Source organism: Thermobia domestica, chromosome 13, assembly GCF_964235325.1.
Source record: "Thermobia domestica chromosome 13, izTheDome1.hap1.1, whole genome shotgun sequence".
NCBI lineage: Eukaryota > Metazoa > Arthropoda > Insecta > Zygentoma > Lepismatidae > Thermobia > Thermobia domestica.
Genome location: NC_137466.1, coordinates 122,528,501 through 122,547,363, shown reverse-complemented (window position 1 = coordinate 122,547,363; position 18,863 = coordinate 122,528,501). Strand labels below are relative to the sequence as shown.

General features: G+C 36.8%; 1 protein-coding gene across 2 annotated transcripts in view; it reads right to left on the bottom strand.

The window, feature by feature from the left end:
- Positions 1-1,759: 1,759 nt before the first annotated feature.
- The window catches only part of LOC145668468 (testis-expressed protein 9-like), a 69,537-nt gene continuing 52,433 nt past the window's right edge, over positions 1,760-18,863 (bottom strand). For both annotated transcript variants that reach the window (XM_081736383.1, XM_081736382.1), the window contains exons 8-9: positions 17,970-18,104; positions 1,760-2,163 (exon numbers count right to left, since the gene is read on the bottom strand). In XM_081736383.1, coding sequence (XP_081592509.1) covers positions 2,071-2,163; positions 17,970-18,104 — 228 coding nt within the window. In that variant the 3' untranslated portion in view covers positions 1,760-2,070. The remainder of the gene's footprint in view (positions 2,164-17,969; positions 18,105-18,863) is intronic.

Sequence of the window (18,863 nt, the reverse complement as noted above, 5' to 3'; positions counted from 1 at the left end):
CAGGGGTGGAGTTAAACAGCTTTGAATGTGTTGTGAAAGGAACTTCACCACCTAGCAGCGGGAAATGATAGGAGCTAGGAATGGGGTTCAGAAAGACATAAAAATCATATAGGCTTGAAATGTTACGTGTATGTTACATAACCGCGCCAGAGATTCTCCATATGTCATTTAGGGATTCGCTGAATGTCTGTACGGTAGGGAGGTAATGAAACGGTGCAGTAAAGATGAAAACCATACTGAAAAAAGTTATCCATGGCACAATTTGCACGCACATGTACAATGGGGGGGTCAAAGCAAAGATCACTTAGGATGGCTGCATAATCTCAGTGGGTATACCAGATAGAAACTTGCAGAAAGAGGGCAGAAATAAGAACAAATATAACTAATCACGTCCTGTAATGAAATAACAGGCAGAATCTAAACGATGTGATGTTTTTGTAACGTACAATCTTACAGAGAATAGCACTACAAACTACTAGGTCATACGTGCTAACAATAAACGTACCTACAGAAGATGTTCAAAATGCTGTCCTTCCACATCTATGTAACGTGCTAACCGTGAATTTCGAATGTATTCCATCACTCCCGGTGTGTTGCTTAACTGTTCACACGCATCTTCAATGCGGTTTTGTAAATCGGCAAGTTTCTTTCCGTAAGTATGAAGTTCCTTTCTCCCCACATTCGAAGCTGTATAGCTCCGCCCTTGTCCATTTCCGGACTGTATGTCATATAAACATTTGTTCTCGTTTTGGTAACAGGAATCTGTGGATTCATTTTTCACCATTCCTTTTGGGACACCCTGTATACAGTGGATATAGTGAAAGCGATGTGAAAAACACCAAAGTTTTATCGCTCCAGGGAATAGCCTTTGAAAGTAGAGATAAGGTAAAGTGCTAAAGAATATAAGTACTGTTATTGAATGTTACGAAATTTGGTAAAGAAAAGGTCACGAAATTTCATTTTGGAATTTTAGTAGACACCCTGCTATATACTGCATGGAACGCTCTTTTTGCACGTTGTTCTTGGTCTGCTGTTTGCCTTGGAACAGTTTTTTTGTGTTCTTGCTGTAATACCAAATTTGTAAAGTTCAATGCGTCCCAAGAGCGGATTTGGCTAATGGCAGGTATCTTGCGGCTCTGTTTACAGAAATAGTCGAAACTGCCGTGAATTTTCGGAGTGCCTTATTCACAACGGCTGGTGTTGATTTGACAGCAGGTCATTCTGTAGTAGGTTTATTCCAGTTGCTCGGAAACATCCGAGTATTTTACGTATCACTTGTAGTTTGCCTTTCTTTGCAAAGTGTGCGAGAGTATTTCTTTGATTACGACCACTGACATTCGTGTAATATTGGACTACCCTCATTTGACGCACGATTCATGTCCTTGTTGCCACTGCATTGACTGCTACGTCTTCCTCTACTCTCGCGCTGGTCAATTTTTATTGCAACCAATACATATAATTACAGACGCTTTTTCAAAGCGCGCTTTTTTGGGACATGCTTTAAGAAGTATTTCTTTCTTCAAGAAAATACACAATATTTTAATGCGAAAAATAAAAGAAGCGCCATAGCATCGCAATTCGGACGCAAATGAACTACGTCCCGAAAGATTGGACACAGATTCAATCATATCTTATGTAAGTTGTATAAATGTACACGTGTAGTAAGAAATTAATCGTGACACATGAAAGAAAGAAACCAGCTGGTATGTTTATGGAGTGAAACTGTAGGGGATATACATTCATTCAGAATATTAATCCGTACTTGAAAACTAAACTTTATTATATTAACAGTTAAAGTTATGCACAGCAGTCAAATTTAGTTATAAAAATTATGGTGGTACAATTGCAATTACCTTTAGACTCATGTTAATTTTACATCGTATCAAAATACATATAAAATCAGACTTTACATACAAACTAAATACATACAATCTTTTAGCACCATAAAAATAGTATCAAAACGTAAATACGAATCGTGCGGACTAGATGCAAAAGACCACAAATTTCTTCTAAACGGAAGGCAGATATTTGTAGCCAAATGGTGTGTGTGACTCAATTAATTCTCACTCCCTATTGCTTCTTGTAGTCCAAATGTTTCGTATCTAATAGCTTACTAAACTGGTCTTCTGTTAAACCTAACAATGCAGCTGCTTCTAGGTGAATCTACAAAGAAAAATACACATAGCTATAAAAACCTCAAAGGAAATGAGCATAACATGTGTAGGAAAGTTTAACTAATAAGAAGTAACGAATATGACTGAATATTTGGGTGAAGATGGCTTGTTTACCGTAATTTTCGGGATGTTGTGGGTTCGATTCCTGCTGCCGACCATCCTGACGGGTTTTCCAGGGTTTCCCTCAGTCCTACCAGGCAAATGCCGGGATGGTACCTACTAAAACAGGCCTTGGCCGATACCTTCCCAAATCCTTTCCATTATTGTTAGATATCCAGTATAAAATGACTTCTGAGCTGTATCTGATGATTATTAAATAATAAATAAATAACTATAACATTAAATATCCAGATTACGTCTGCTATGTTAATTTGTACTGAAATTATCAGTAATCAACAACAACAATGGAAAGGACTTGGGCAATACGTACATGTAAAGAAGCTATCTGGATATTCGTCTGGTGGTAGATAGTTGGACCCAGAACCTCCCGATTCGAAGTAAAAACATTAACTACAAGCCATCTTACTTTATTGTATTTTACATCTTTTCCTCAATAACATTTTCTATATTTTCTTGATTATAGAACTAACTAATTCGCTGACAAGAGAATAGTCACTAATAATTACAATATTTGAAGTTTTGTGTAAAACTTCATGCAAATATATGCAAATAAAAAAATAAAAAAACATAAGGAAAAAACTCCAGCAACTTTTGGGTCAAAACTCTACTGTATTTAAAAACACACACACGAGATTACAAGAGCACAACTAGTAAAAGTTGGAACAAGGAAGTCACAATCGTTGTAGAGAATAGTACATGTGCCTTTAATGCACTTGGTTCCGGGTGGTTCTGATTCCATTTTAAACTTTTAAGTTTCGTTGTATATAGCCTCATTGCTGACAAAGGACGTAAATACAAATCAATCAAATTCTGTTATGAAGTTTGGGTACATTCCCAAAATATTCAGTCAATAAAAAAAATAACATGACAGAAATAGCTAAAATAACAGTAGCATACATTTAGAAGAAGAAAAAAAAAAAACGTTCCTGATCGAACATGTACGATCTAGTGGATTAAGCTCTGGATTCATAACGTCCAGAAGAAGCACTGGATTAGCAGTTTGAGTCCCGCCGAGATATTTTTTAGTATTGTTGTTACGCGTGTGATAAAATAGTAGAATGCAAAAGTGTGTATTTTTAAAAGAAACTTACTTTATTGACTTAACATTTAACGTTATGTAACAGTGGTATTATGAAGGACGCTAATTTTAACATGATTGAGTCTGTTACTACGTTACAACACTAATATCAAATAAAAATTTTAGTAGTCTGTCCAGGATGATTTCAGATTTCGACCAAAGGAGACTTCAAATAAATGGAGAGGGAGAAAGTAGTACTGAGAGAATATTGGTAGCCGAGAATGAGCACAAACGGAAGGGATTCACTCGGACCACTTAAATTATCACCTGAGTTTTATTATTATATCGTAATATTACTCATAATTTTACACACACGCACACACACATATATATCCACATATATGACGGAATGGAGTCACAGTATGGTAGCAAGTAAAATATTCCGCTATTTCGCGTGCAATGCATTGCTCAATTCCCTGAGAGAGAATGAAGGTGAAACTTGTGCCGGAATCTTAACTACAAAACGGATCACAGATGTTTAATTATGTTTAGGTCTGGGACGGTGTTGAACTTCATCTCGATGTTTCTCAAACCACGCTGCAACAGCTCTAGCTGTGTGAATGGACGCATTATCATCCTGAAATATTATGCCAGTTGCCTGGAAATAACATGTGGACCATAGGATGCACACATTTAGCTAAAATGTCGACAATCACAGGCAGTAACACTACCGGTAAGCATCGGCACATGAACAACTGAAAACCAGGATATTAATTCCCGCAGAGCTGCCGCCGCCATATTTCACGGTTGGGTGGAGACGCTGCGAATCATACGCTTGTTTGGGCATCTGCCACACACAAACAGGTCCGTGGTTTTGAAATATTGTGAACGATGACTCATCTGACGAAGTTTCCAGTCATAACTGTCCATGTTGCATGTTGGCAGCAGGGCACATAATAGTTCCTAAGTGAAATTTTGACCCGACTACTGTAGGTCCCATAGTTTTGGAGCTACTGACCTTTCATTCATTTTTTTTTTTTTTTAATTATGTTTTCGGCAGCCTATACCTCCGAAAGGATGCATTTGTACACCCAGGATGGTCTATACTTTTTGTCTTATCTTGGCCTCGGGAATCACCTGCCAAACGTTCTCAGTCTTGTTTTGAAACACCCTGTATAAATAAATGGTATACATACTGTAAGGATCCCCACATCATAACAGAAGCACAAGCACATGTCAATACAATACGTGTTATTGATTGTAAACAATGAAACAGACGAGAAGTCGACACGGAAGACACCGAGGAAAGCCAAAAGAAGACGGACCTCACGAAAGGACCCGAAGAGGACAAATAAAAGCCCAACCACCGAGGGACCTGATATCAGTCGACCAACTGATCAACTAACCAACACTTGCTCCGAGGTCGCATTGGACTAGGGGTACACCTCTCCTTAACCCGAGGTCGCATTGGACTAGGGATCCTCACTTTAACCAAGCCTCACGAAGCTGCCTTGGGCTGAAAGGGCTTTCCTTCAAGACTCACCAGAACCTTGTAGGTGCCTTGGAGACTGCTTTGAGAGAAGGAGCACCGTGCAAAACACCTGTCTCCCTTCATCTGGTCAAATAAGAAGATAGACACTCCCGGACCGTCATTTAGTCTCTACCTATAAAGTCATTGCGATATACATAAAAAAACGAAAAACACATGTTTTAAATTCCCGAAGAATTTATTTTTAAAAATTTAGAAATAAGTAAATGTTTTGAAAGCAAATGAAAGATCATTGCTTACTTTCGTAATTACTGGAATGTATGAGCCTGTTGTCACTGCAAATGGATACAGACACTTTTTTTTTTTTTTTTTTTTTTTCATGTCGACTTTTGACCAATACCTTTTATCAGTAAAAATATAGTGAAGCTCGAACACAACGCAGACTCCGTATCATTTCATGAAACTTTTAAAATATTTCGTAGTTCTATAAGTCAGTCAAGGCGATAGTTTGAAAAGCGTGGCTTAGAATAATAGCGTAGGTTGCCGTCAACATAGATTTGCTTTCGTCCTATTATGCCTAACATTGAGCCACGTAGATTGGTCTGAATAGAAATCTAACATATAATTCCTTTTCCACTGGTCGAACTAGTGGTACAATTTTTGTGAAAAAGTCCTATGTTTGAATAAAATGAACGTACCATACTTTGACAACTGAAGAGCCGCTCAACATCGCAGCGAACATCTAAAACTGTTCAAGAAATCGTCTTGCAATCATTGCAATGTTACCACTGTCAGATGTTTAGAATACAAGACTTGTAGTAAGTGTCTGCGGCGTCCGACTTCCCAAGTCAAGTCAACTATTCGGCTGAAAATAAACCATGTTTTAAATGTAAAGCAATATCTGCCATCGCGTTTTTAATTATTTATTTATTTATTTTTATCAGAGCAGTATGTATGCTCTTGCCCTGTTTATAGTTGTAACCAAATAAGTAAACAATGAACGATAAATGGTTTCCACGTGTCGAAGAAAGGACTTTACTGAATGAATCGCAACAACTTTGCAGTTGCTGCGTCCTACAATATCGAGCATCATAAACATTAGAGGTCTGGGCGCATATTGTTATGTTCCAAAAAAAAGTGCGTTCCTTTCGAAAACATGATAACCCACTATCTCAAAAAGCAATAGCAAGGGCAGTATAACGTTCCGCCGTGACCGTAAATCGCAATATTGAGCAAGATTTACATCTGGTTGAAGCATACGGCTCAAGTTCATACGATCCGTCTCTCACATATAAAGATGACGACGAACGTCTAAACTTAAGGAATGCAATCTCACATGAGATAGGTGGAAGTTTGTAGTGATTCTGAACAAGACATGCGTGTCATCTGTTCGAATGCGACAAAAACAGGACTATCCAGCGGTGCTATTTAGACGGTTCGTCAGAACCGGGTGTTAAAATATTTGGAGTTCACAGAACCGTTTGTTACACCCAGACATTAACATACCCACACATACATACATACACATGACCTAGCCAAGAGTGAAAGAAAGAAGCCAAACATACTTGTGAACAGTGATTATTTCAGTGGGTAGCCCGGGAAGGAATTTCCCCCGGAGCTACAAATACCCCCTCCCCGGGTGCTTCAGTCCTTTCATATAATTATTTGGTGAGAACTGTTGTCTACTTGGGCTTAGTAGATAAATATTTTTAAATTAAAAAGAAAACTATGATTACTAAAGAATTATTTCACTTAATCCATTCTATACTATCATTATATTGTACAAACAAAGAAAACGTAAGAGTGTTGAAAATAAAATAAGACTGATCTATCGAGTAGCAACCAAAGATTGGGATGAGCCAACAGCCACTCTGTCATTGTCTACTGATTGTAGCGGAAGAAAAGATGTATCGCAAATCTACACATATTATTGCATGATTCGAGTTTGTTACTGAATTTGGAGATGGCGTAAGTGTTGGTTAGTCCTACCTGTGTGTGTGGTGTCGTGGTGCATATTTTGAAGAGTCAATATGCGTGTGAAACAATTGACATTTCACCTTGCTAAAATGTCAAAACTCACATTATTATAGTTTTAAAACAAACGACGACATGTTAAATGAGACCCATATTCTACAAGCGCAATATTCGCAGTGAAGCTGACAGTGCAGAATCAATTCCAGTTGTTTCTTCTAAGATATCAGTGAGCGGTGATATTGAGTCTGAGCCATCTTCAAGTATGTGTGACGTTGAACAGGAATTCAAATATCAAAGAAAGTGGGGAAGTAAGTATAGTTGGCTATATTTTGATCGTGCACGAGGTGGTGCTTTCTGTAAACTTTGTGAAGAGCACTTAAGGAATGATTTAGAAGCTCCACAAAAAGACAGATGGATTATTTGTTACCGTACCTTTGACTAATTTTCGAAAGACAACAGCAAACACTAGAAAATTAGAAAAACATCCCACTCAAAAAAGCATGCAAAAGCCGTTTTAATGGAGAATGATAGACTTCAAGGACTTAAAATTCCTATCCACTCACAAATAATTCAGTAAAATGAAAACGGAAAAAAAAAAAGTGAATCAACAGACTTTACGTACATTCGTTCAAAACGGGTGCTTTTTGGCTGAGGAGGACATACCTCACACACGTATGAACCCTTAGTTTAGAGATTTTATTAAAAAATAACAGTCGTCTTGAGAAATGGGTTCAATCTCAAAATGAACGCTCTACATATTCAAGTAGAAATAGAGCTTCAGCACTTTTAGAAACAGAGTCAATGTTTTGCACTTTTTGTTTCCTAATGTTACCGTAAGATGGTTAATGGATATCATTCTTGTCTGTTTTCCAGCTTTAAATGTCACACAGATTTCTGCTTCTGGGTTGACATTTAGTATTTGGTGGAAATTACTCACAAGAATGACTATCACATCTTTGTCTCCAGTGTGAATCAATCCCACTAAAGATGTTTGCAGGGAATGAAGAGCATGTACGACAATTCGCGTATCTGCCTCCTAATGATTGATTGCATTCTCCCATGTGAATGCCAGTTCCTATATAGTGTTTCAGTAAGTCCATGCCTAAGAGCTCCATCATCATTTGCAATGAAGTCAAAAGTATCTGATGCCATTAAATCCTCATCTTCAGTTACGTTATACGTGGGAATTGTTTCCAAAAGACATGTCAGCAAATTTGACCTTTTACAAGTCTGGAGAACACCCTCAGCGGAAAGTACTGATGAGTATGAACAAGGTTCATGGCGGAAAAAATGTTCCAAGTTGCCCCGCGAACTTCCAATGAAATAAATGCCTGTCCATACAGGTTGTTCTGTTGCTTATATTGCTCTAGTTTTCTTTTGGATGCAGATTTTGCTGTAGTACGTTTTCGGTCATGAAAAAGTAGCAGATTATTTTTCCTAATAGGAGTCTTGAAGAGCCTCTCTTTCTTATGGAGGATCTACTCCTCAAATTTGAAGTACTGCTCTTGCCCTGTCCTTTCGCACACACGGATAGATTCTGCTGGTAAGGTACTGAGGCACACACGATTGTCTAACGATACCAGATCTGTAGTGGGTTCCTCAAAGGGGTTCCCTGTGTTAATTATGGTTTCTACTAGGTCGGTTACATGACTTTGGAAACAACTCTGGTATGCAAATCCTTCGCGATAACGCAGTTTTTCTTCATCGTTTCTCTTCATCGCTTCCAGAAGTGAAATCATGTAGAATGCGACAAATTTCCGGTCCTGTCAGAATGCAGCATTCCAGCATTGTCGGGCTTTCTGTAATACCTATGATTCCACCTACTCCTTTAACTTTCTAATGTTCGTGTACTTGATCAAATGGGAATTAAAGAAAACTGACGATTGCTTCTGGATATAACTAATGTCCTCTACGAAACTCTTCCTCAGTTGATGGTGGCAGAGATTCCAAGTCTCTAATAAAAACTGGAACCCACCGGGCGTAATTGTGATGATCTAGGGCAAAAAAGAGAGGAACCAGTTGTCTCAAGGTGGCAACCATGAGATCCAATTTTTGTTCTCGGTGTGACTTGATGAACATGAGTATAAGTAGTTTGTACTTATGAACAAGTAGCCAGAAGTGTCTCTAGGAGCATCAGCACACCACTCCTCCATGGCAATGTCGCCTTCATGGTTCCCATAAGCCTTCTTCAAAAGGATGTCAAACGCTGCGACAGTTAACTTGGTGGGCATACTGTGTACGCATTGGATCACTTATTCTCAGAAAGGATACGGCTGCGGTCTCTGACATTGTTACTCCTGCCTGTGCAAGGGTTTCAGCCAATCCAGAACACCTTAACAAGTCTCCCATGGTTGCCCACAAAGCCATTTCAATGTGGAGCCCTCCTAGCATGACAATAAACTTATCATCACCAAAAGCTTCAGGGAAAGTCCATTGCACTTGTTTTGCAAGGGCGAATAGAGATTGGTTCACAACTAACACTGGTATTTGATGAAGGTTAAGATAATTTGTAATTTTCGCTACTATGTCCATACCATGTGCAATCATAGCTGATGTAACTGCCTTTTGAATTGTCATTTGGAACCAAAACTTTAATATGAAGCCAAAAAATGTCTTTAACAGGGTGTCTACTGAGTTGCATTTTCAAAATTCCAGTATATTCAGTATATCAGCAAAATTCCAGTACCTAATACAATGATTTTTTTAAAGTCCTTTAGAAATAATCACATTCTTGATAATTTCAGGTTTGTAATTGTTATCCCAAGAAAAGAATATTTTATTTTTCATTAGCCTTAGGTAGCCTTGATTTTTTTTTAAAAAAAATACATATTATTTTTTAACATTTTTTAAAGGGGCTTCCAACTCCCCTCACAGTCCCCCACTCCACCCATTGTTTTAAATGTCTAATTACAAAATGTATACAACTCTTGCTTTGGAAAAATTTATGATAGTCATATTTCTACGACTATTAAAACAATTACAAAAAAGTATGGTTGACAAATTACCAGTTTTACAAATTTATAGCTTCTCACACACACGCACCCTCTCTCTCTCTCTCTCACACACACACACACACACACACACACATATATATATATATATATATATATATATATATATAAACTGTTTATTTTTAATTCACAATGATATAATACACACAAAATATACTTGAATAGTACTATCTAATATCACAGCTTCTAAGTGACAATGCATTTTCGGCTACGTAGATCACTTCGTTAACACTTACATCCAATAAACACAGCCAAAGAAAGAGTATCATAACACACACTGTGCAAATAAATAGTTCTTCAGTAGATTCTGTACCAGGTTTATTGTAAGCATCAGCCTGTATACAGTATTTTATATGCTTTAGAAAATATGTAACACAAAATTTTATGTACTATGCTATATAGTTTACAGTATACATTTTATAACAAATTTGTGAATTACTAATTCACAATGATTATATATCCCACTCAAAAGGTACATGCATTTAAGACAGTATCTTTTTCAGTCTTTTCACCTCACCTCATTCTCCAGTTCTTCTGTTTCTTCCTTAGCACTCAGCACAATACATCGTTTCTTCAATTCTAATTGTTTTATTCCTTCTGCTGCTAACTTTCTTTTGGATTCTATCTACTTTTTCTTGTACTTTTCTACAGCATCATTACTCAATGTTGATGCATTTTTGCACTCATGGATCATCATCTTCGGAACATTAATAGCCAATACCCCACCAACTGTAGAAACTGCATCATACACCATACGCTGTACAATCAAGCTATATTCATGAAAATTCTCTACTAGGCATTCTTTGTTTATGGAAAAACCTCTTTCAATAGCAGCGTTGGCGTGAAACAAAACCAGTATTTTTTGTGTGAAGTGGATCAGTTCTCTGGAAACATTGTGTTGAAAATAGGCGGTTCTTAGAATGGTCCAATCGATCAGTTTTGGGATCAAACTTGTTGAGATACTTCGTTACTTCTTCCTTTGGTGAGAGATCTAAGTAGTCTCGTTTTGCAGTGCGAGCTTCCATACTAGATAATTGATTTGTCTCAACAAGAACTTCTAATGCAGCAGTCACTCTGTAGGTCTTAATAGACAAATTGGCCATAATTGCAGGAGTGAAGCAGCTAGCATCTCTAACAAACTTGAAGGCAAGAGGGCTTTCCACAAAAATCTTCATGCATATATCAACAAGGAATTTTCTGTAGTCTCCATAGAACTGAAGAACTTTCCCATCTTCTATTACCTTACCTTTTAAAGCTGCTTAGGTTGCGAATCCAATGTCAACAGCACGGAAGATCTTCAGGTTTTCTGTCTTCTTCAAATCAATTCAGAGAAGCTTCTCACTAGTATTTGCCGATTCCAAAACCTGATTCTTTACAATTCTTGCCAACAGGTGTCGAAGCATAATGAACTCAGATCAGTGATCATAAAAGGCAAAACAGAATCATTACTCTGATATCTGGAGAGATACTGTTCTAGTTCAAGAGAAACAGAACACATGAATTCCAACTGTGTGGAAACAGGTCATTTCTTACAAAAGGTTTTACAATTACAATGTTTTCTGATGCAGTAAGTTTTTTCTCTCTTTCTCTCTCAAAAGCATCAATATACTTCTTAATATGTGACAGCATTTCCACAGCTCTTTTAATAACTTTGGGCTTTCGACCTATTTGATAGAGCAAAACTTTATAGGAAAGAGATGTGACCCTGTTATGCGTTTGTAATCTGCACGTCTACTTGGGTAGTTCTTGAAGAAGTACTACAAAGAGCGCAAAAATCTGTGAATGTACCATTTGGAATTATTTGCCGTTTTATATGCACCGTAAATAGCATGCAAGAAGCACTACCCAAGTCCAACAGCTTCGGATCTGAAGGTGAATCATCTAAGTACTTCTTTAGGTCGTTCAAAAACTTCAGGTTTACATTCGACCCGTCCATTGATACTTGCAGCATCTTTTTCGTATCAAAACCAGTGTCTCTCAAGTTTTTAAAAATGCCATCAGAAGGTCCTCAGCAGTAGCATGACCTAAAAATGCGGACATAAGATATCTTGTTCGTCCCAAAATCTAAAACTATATCTATTTGATCCTTTTGAGAGACAGGATTTAAACTTTCATTAAAAGAAATACAGATGATAGGACACTCTTTAACCACGTTTGTAAATTCTTTTTGAAAGTATGGGCACAGTCAATGTATAACTAGATATCCTTGTGCATCTTGAACTGCTTCGCAATTTCGCCGAGAAACATCACTTTAAAAAGATCACTACAAATGCCAAACTTCTAGCAGAAGAAGGGTTATAACTTGATTAACAGCCCACAATATTTCTGCAGTAATAACTTCTTCCTTGATGATAAATTGTTGAGTATTTCTAGGCATAACATAAATGTTGAATGCTGTGATTCTGTTATCAATAACACAAGTAAGTTCGTTATTAACAACTGAAGTTCGCACTTCACAAAGTTCAGTTTTCACCGAAACAGAGTTGTAGTTGATGAAGTAGCATTCACAGGAACAGAGTCTGTAGTTGCTTCCTTAGCAGCTACCATGGGAAAGTTTTTTGGTCAAACTTGAAGAATTTATTCTTTTAATATGCATTTTGCTTTCGGCATGAGATCGAACTGAAGACATCCCATATTGCTAATATAAAAACTTGTCATCCACAAAGAGCAATACCCATTACACTTATCGTTTTCTAACCTCTGAAGCCAATTCCAATTTGAATTTATTGTTCTGTTCAACCACTCATCTTTGAAAGTCTTTCCTCTTATTTTACTCATTGTCTCTGAACAGATACGTGCAACACTAATGTAAGTAAATAAATAACAATGGATGCAGTATATTATATACATAATATATTCAGGGCTGTAAGCTTGCTGTAGGGTAAAATTTACTGACTAAAAATGTGGAAATGCTGACTAAATACCTTACAGTACTGACATCAATTCTCATTTAAAATATGAAGTAGGCTAGGCTACAATAACAAATCAAATAATTAACTGCTTTTAAAATTGGCCACCTTCTCCCCACTGAGCAGCTGTGAAAATTGAAATTCGATCTTTAAATGACAAAGAAATGCGATAAATAGGTAATGCTGTGCAATCATCGAAGCCCAGAGAAAATTACAGCTGCTTAGGCCAATTCCCTTGCCTCTTCTTAATATACAATATAAAAACAAAAAAGAACGTACACAAAAATTTGTATTGCATTGTGTACGACAAAAAAAAAAAAAAAAAAAAAAAACTTTCAACAAACACTTCGTACACTTCACAAAATATTTCTTCAAAAATCATTAGTTAATGCGACCTGCAACAAAAAACATTTTAAAATAAAATAAATTAAAGAAGAGTGTTACTGTTAGGCGTATGTAGCTGCTCAAGAAAGCGCTGAATTCTTTACACAAGCAATGTGTCACATCCAGATCCATACCAAACATTAAAACTAGCCCTGTTTCCCATTATTGGGCATACTTTTACTGACTTTATTGACTATTTGCAGCCCTGTATACTGTATTTGAAGCATTGTATATAATATAATGCATCCATTGTTATTATACGTGAGGTATTGAAGAAAAAAAACACGGAAACTAAAAACAGTATTAGTAGAAACAAGGAAGTCAGTGACTATCTGCAACCCCAAGAGAGAGAGCAGGGTCTTAACGCCGGATCATTGGGGAAAATTACAATTTATTATTCAGTTACTGTACTGTATCCAATAATATTGTTCTATAAAATAACTTTTTTCATGACCTGAAACTCAATTTCACTACTTTCATGATCTCTTGACCGACAACCCCACCTCATGACTTTCATGTCCAGTAGACACCCTGCTCGGAGGTCTGATACAGTAAGCCAAGAGCATTATTTGTATTATATGAATGTATTATCAATTTATATTACAACTTGTATAAATAATTGTATATTATTCTATTCTAGTTATAATGCAAGATTGTTATTACCCTGGACTTTTGCACTTCAAAAATCCAGGATAGATTATAAAAAATTATAATATTTGTATATTTCAGGGCTCATAACGGTCTGGTCTCTTGTAAATAGTTGAAAAGTGACCAAAAGAACACGAAAAAGTGACCATAAAGTGACCAAAAGCACACGAAAAAGTGACCAAACTCTCATCATGCCTTTTTTTTCCTTTGTGAATTTCTCCATCACCTCTCTGTTGTTTTGTTTCATCTTTTCCTCTTTACTTCTTTTTGAGCTTCCTCCTTTCTTAGGTTTTCTAAGTATACTTTGTAGTTACGGTAAGCAGACTTAGCAGATGCAAGAAGCTTGTGGGTAAGTGGAACCAGTTCTGGCCTATTTCCGAATTTCTTCATCCAAGACATTATATTTAACTTAGCATTGAGAGTTCTCAAAGCCGTGAAATATTCAAATTCATCACCTACTCTTAAAAAGACCATACAAGAAGCTCTCCGAAAAGTGGGTTGTAGCCCCCTATACCCAGAGAGCAACCCCAAGGGATGACCATTGTCAAAACTTTAATATGACGCCAAAAATGTCTTTAAAATAGACGAAAAATTCGAAAAGCTACAAGAATATCAATATTTTGCCTTCTCCGAAAAGGGTGCCGTAGAGTTCTATACCCAGAGAGCCCTCCAAGGGGTGATCATTGTCCACTCGAACTGAAATTGTCATTTGGAGCCAAAACTTTAATGTGACGCCAAAAATGTCCTAAAAATAGACTAAAATTCAAAAGCTACAATATCATCAATATTTTTGCCTTCTCCAAAAAGGGGGCCGTAGCCCCCTCTTACCAGAGAGCCCTCTCGAGGGATAATCATTGTCCTCGGACTGAAATTGTCATTTGGAGCCAAAACTTTAATACGTAGCAAAAAATGTCCCAAAAATAGACGAAAAATTCAAAAGCTACAATAATATCAATATTTTTGCCTTCTCCAAAAAGGGGGCCGTACCCCTCTACCCAGAGAGCCCCCTCGAGGGATGAGCATTGTCCACTCGAACTGAAATTATCATTTGGAGCTAAAGCTTTAATATGAAGCCAAAATATAAACTTTCACATCAATTTGTAATGACTGGGTTCCGGATCCCCCCACTAGGAGTGTCACCGGGATAATCCCACGAAATAGTATGGTTGCTGCTCCAAAAAATCCTTAGAGGACGACGTTAGTCCTCAGCAAAAATAGATAGGCAATCACCAAAATGAAATGAGAATGTTGGAGGGCGCGTTTGTAACTAATACGCACTAGGTATGTGAACCTGGGACTTCACTAATTGGGGCTAGCAATAACCATCGGCGCAAATCTATCTTCAACATTGGGGGAACGGGTAAGACCGTTCCCATATTTATATATATATATATATATATATATATATATATATATATATATATATATATATATATATATATATATATATCAGTGGCGGCTGGTACTATATGTTGCATGGTTAAGCAACCGGATATTTTTTTTAATACTAAAGATATTTTTAGGTATTAAAGTAGTGTATCAGTAAAAAATAAACCTTTGCTCTTGAGCGCAAGACAGTATTGATGCATTTCTAAAAAATTGAATTAAAAAAAACTGAAAGAAAGAGAGAGATTTATATTTCCAGTTGCAGCGAGCGTTGCCACTGGAAGCAGTAACATTGAGCATATAGCGGCGAGCGCCTATCTCTTAACATGGGGTGCCTGTTTGCAGTTGCAGCTCGTTGCGTAACTGGTGTATCGTCAGCTTCTGTAATAGTTACGAATTCCTCCGCTTGGCAGCGCTTGACTCAATTGATGGGGTAACATACAGACGCTTGGAAGAAAGAAGTTATTCACAAAACAAACTCGCAAAGAACAAATACGTGTCTGGTGGTAGTATTGTTTCTTTCTTTCTTAATATCGGGGGAGTTTTGCCCTCCCAAAGTTGGGTGGTTGTGGTTCTAAATATTCATTATGATTAAAACAGAGGAATTATCAAGATATAAAATAATTCTGCATTTTAATTTTGTGCTCGTATCGGTGCAGTTTTTAAGAATGTTTACTGCCTCAAGAACTGTCCCTATCGGTTCTCTTTCAAGCAAGATGTTTTCCTTTTTCCTGGAGGAAGGGTATTGTCATATTACCAGACATAAAATCAAGAGATTCCAACATGGAACACCCGGAAGTATGTCTAATGAAAAACTTAAGTATAAATGTAGTCAACGGAACTTAATACTGTATTTATGGTATTTCTTCCCACTCCACCCAGTTAAGTAATTTGTAATTAATTTTTCCATCAATACTTTTTATGGCCACATGCTAAAGAAGATGATGAGAATTAATGAAATGTCGGAATGAAGAAAGTGGGAGGAAACACATGTACACGGTGTTCGTCCAACACGAAGCCCACTTGACGTGACCTGGGATCGAACCAGGGGCCGCAAGTAATTTAGAATATAGGAAATAATTTGTGATACTGAAAGAATAATAATCTTACTATGCACAGAAGTATACTGAGTGGTTTTTAGAATGAACTGCCAACACTCTTCAGTCAACCATTGCAGCTTGCATCTTAAACTTTTGAGCTCGGGGAGTTTGACTTCGGAATTGTGTGCAGCCACCACGCACGTTGCGTCGGGAATTAAGTCTGACTTCGTGTTAGGGGCACAAGCTATTAGCCGGCGAAGGACGTTTTCTTACGGCTAGCCCCCAACTAGTGAAGTCCCAGGTTCTCATACCTTATGCGTACCTGTCAGTTATAAAAGCGCCCTCCAACATTAGCATTCTACTTTGGAGACTTTTTCTTATTATTATTTGCTGAAGACTCATCTTAACTCTTCAGGATTGTTTGGCGCAGCAACTGGATTTCTACGTGGGATTATCCAGGCAACTTTTCCCCCAGTGCTAATCCCTCAAGTGCGTCAATGGTGTGAGAGAAGCATTTGCAGTGAAATCTAAATTATAATCTATATAAAAGTGATAAAAAGGGAAACAGTGTATTAAAAAGCAAAGTGTGATTTTAGTAATAAAAATTATTATACATATTCTGTGTTAAGTGTTGTGATCATTTCTCTTCGTTATTTTTTTTTATATAATAGTATTCTAATAAATAAGTACAGTATTATTTAATCCAGTGTGTTTTCGTTGTGTGTAAATGATGTTTGTGTGCGTTATGGTCTGGATGACCGTCTGATCGTCCGTGAGGTTTTCGAGACGAGACATCCGAACCTCTCGGCACCTAATGCTCACCTCATCATTGAAACCGACAAGCGACTTGGAAACAATTTGTAACCCCTTCTTGGAGAGGTCCTTCATCGTCCTATCCAGGTAAGTTCAGGTCTCAGGAGAATACTTATTGGTAGGACCACGAACAGCAACCCGAACACTGAGCGCTTACAGTCATATAACTCGTCTCTAACCTAGTGCCTTTCTTTGTGCAACATGAAAATACATAGTATTCACTGCAACAAAACACGAAAATACTAATTCCAATTACCTGTCTGTCGCAATACCTTTCACTTGTTTTCGGCGTGACCCAATGTCTGCAGGAGTCAAAAGTTGCCATTAATTTGCGTTCTTCGCTTAGGATTTTCTTATTTACCCCATTTGTGAACATAATGTGTTACATGTTAATATAAAGTGTTACTATCTCCTTTCGCAGATGAACTTTCAAAGACACTATAATATACACAAAACTGATTGGGCCAAAAGGTCTGTCAGGCCAGTGTATGCGATTTATTTTATTTTCCTTAATATGAACTCCAGCATTCTATTTTAAGAATTTCCGATAACTCGCGATACGATATGTAGTAGTATTTTTAAAATTATTATTATTATCATTATTATTATTATTTTCTTTATTATTTCATTATTATTATTATTATTTGGAGTCTGTCTTTTTCTCTAGCACTCGACTATAGGAGATACACCTACAATTTAATGTGAAATCTGAATCACATCAGTTCAGCCAGAAATCAACATCGATCTCCCACACCATTTACCTCACTAAATACATTTGGGCTTTCCTGTTGAGCTAAAAAAAAGTTCCAATGTTATACCTCTAATTTCTTTTCCTTTCTTACTCAAAGAAGCTTAGAAATAATGTAACAAATATTTCAACTATATTATCAGGTAATGGAAAAAAATATTGCGAACTATAACTTTGTATCAATCGGTTACAAACAATACATGTTTTTTTGAATAAATATCCCATTATTTGCTTATATTTTTCTTCTTTCTTTACCTTTTGTCTACGAAGAACATCCACAAGTTCTAACTCCTTCTTGAAACTCTGCAAAATTTCGCTTTTTTGTTTCTGAAGCTTCTTATTCGCAGCTGTAAGTTGCTCAATCTTCTGTCTGTCGAATTCCTGATTGTCCTACATTACAAAATTAACATTTCACAAATCTAATAAATTAGGTACAAAATAATAATAATATACATCGTGTTTGAAGTCCTATTTTCATTACAAACTATTGAGAAAGTGAGTTAAAACGTATGAGGGACATTCCATGTGAAATCAACCAATGAAATAGCAAAATCTGACCTGACGATCTTAGATTTTTGTAAAAATTGGTGCACAGCTTTATTACAATGGAAGATGAAAAAATCCCAAATATTACCTCTCTCCTCCTGAAAGTGTCCCCATACAGGGTGTTCAAAAATGCCAAAAAAAACGGCATTTTTTTCAGTTACAGTGATTATTAAAAATTTTCATAAAATGGTAAATATGTGCACTAGAGACGTGGAACAAACACCATTGGAAAGCTTAAAGATTGCTCTATAAGTTGTACTATATTGAAAAAACCTGTAAAATAAAAAAAAAAAAAAAACACTTCAAAAATCCAAATTAACATTTAAATTTTGAATTTCGCATAGAAATGTCCCTCTGAATTTGTTCAGAACTGTCCAGATTGTAGTCTCATATGTGTACTAAAACACCACAAAGTTGCATTTTGGGCACTCAATGGGATCCGATTCAAAATTCAACATAACCAAGCATTGCACGATATTGACCATGTGAATACATGGGTTCAGATCGATAACCATTTGCCTGGAGCTATTTACCTGCAGCATCAAAGGAATTTATATTCAATTTAATTTGTTTCTTGATGTATTCATTTGAATTTACACAATT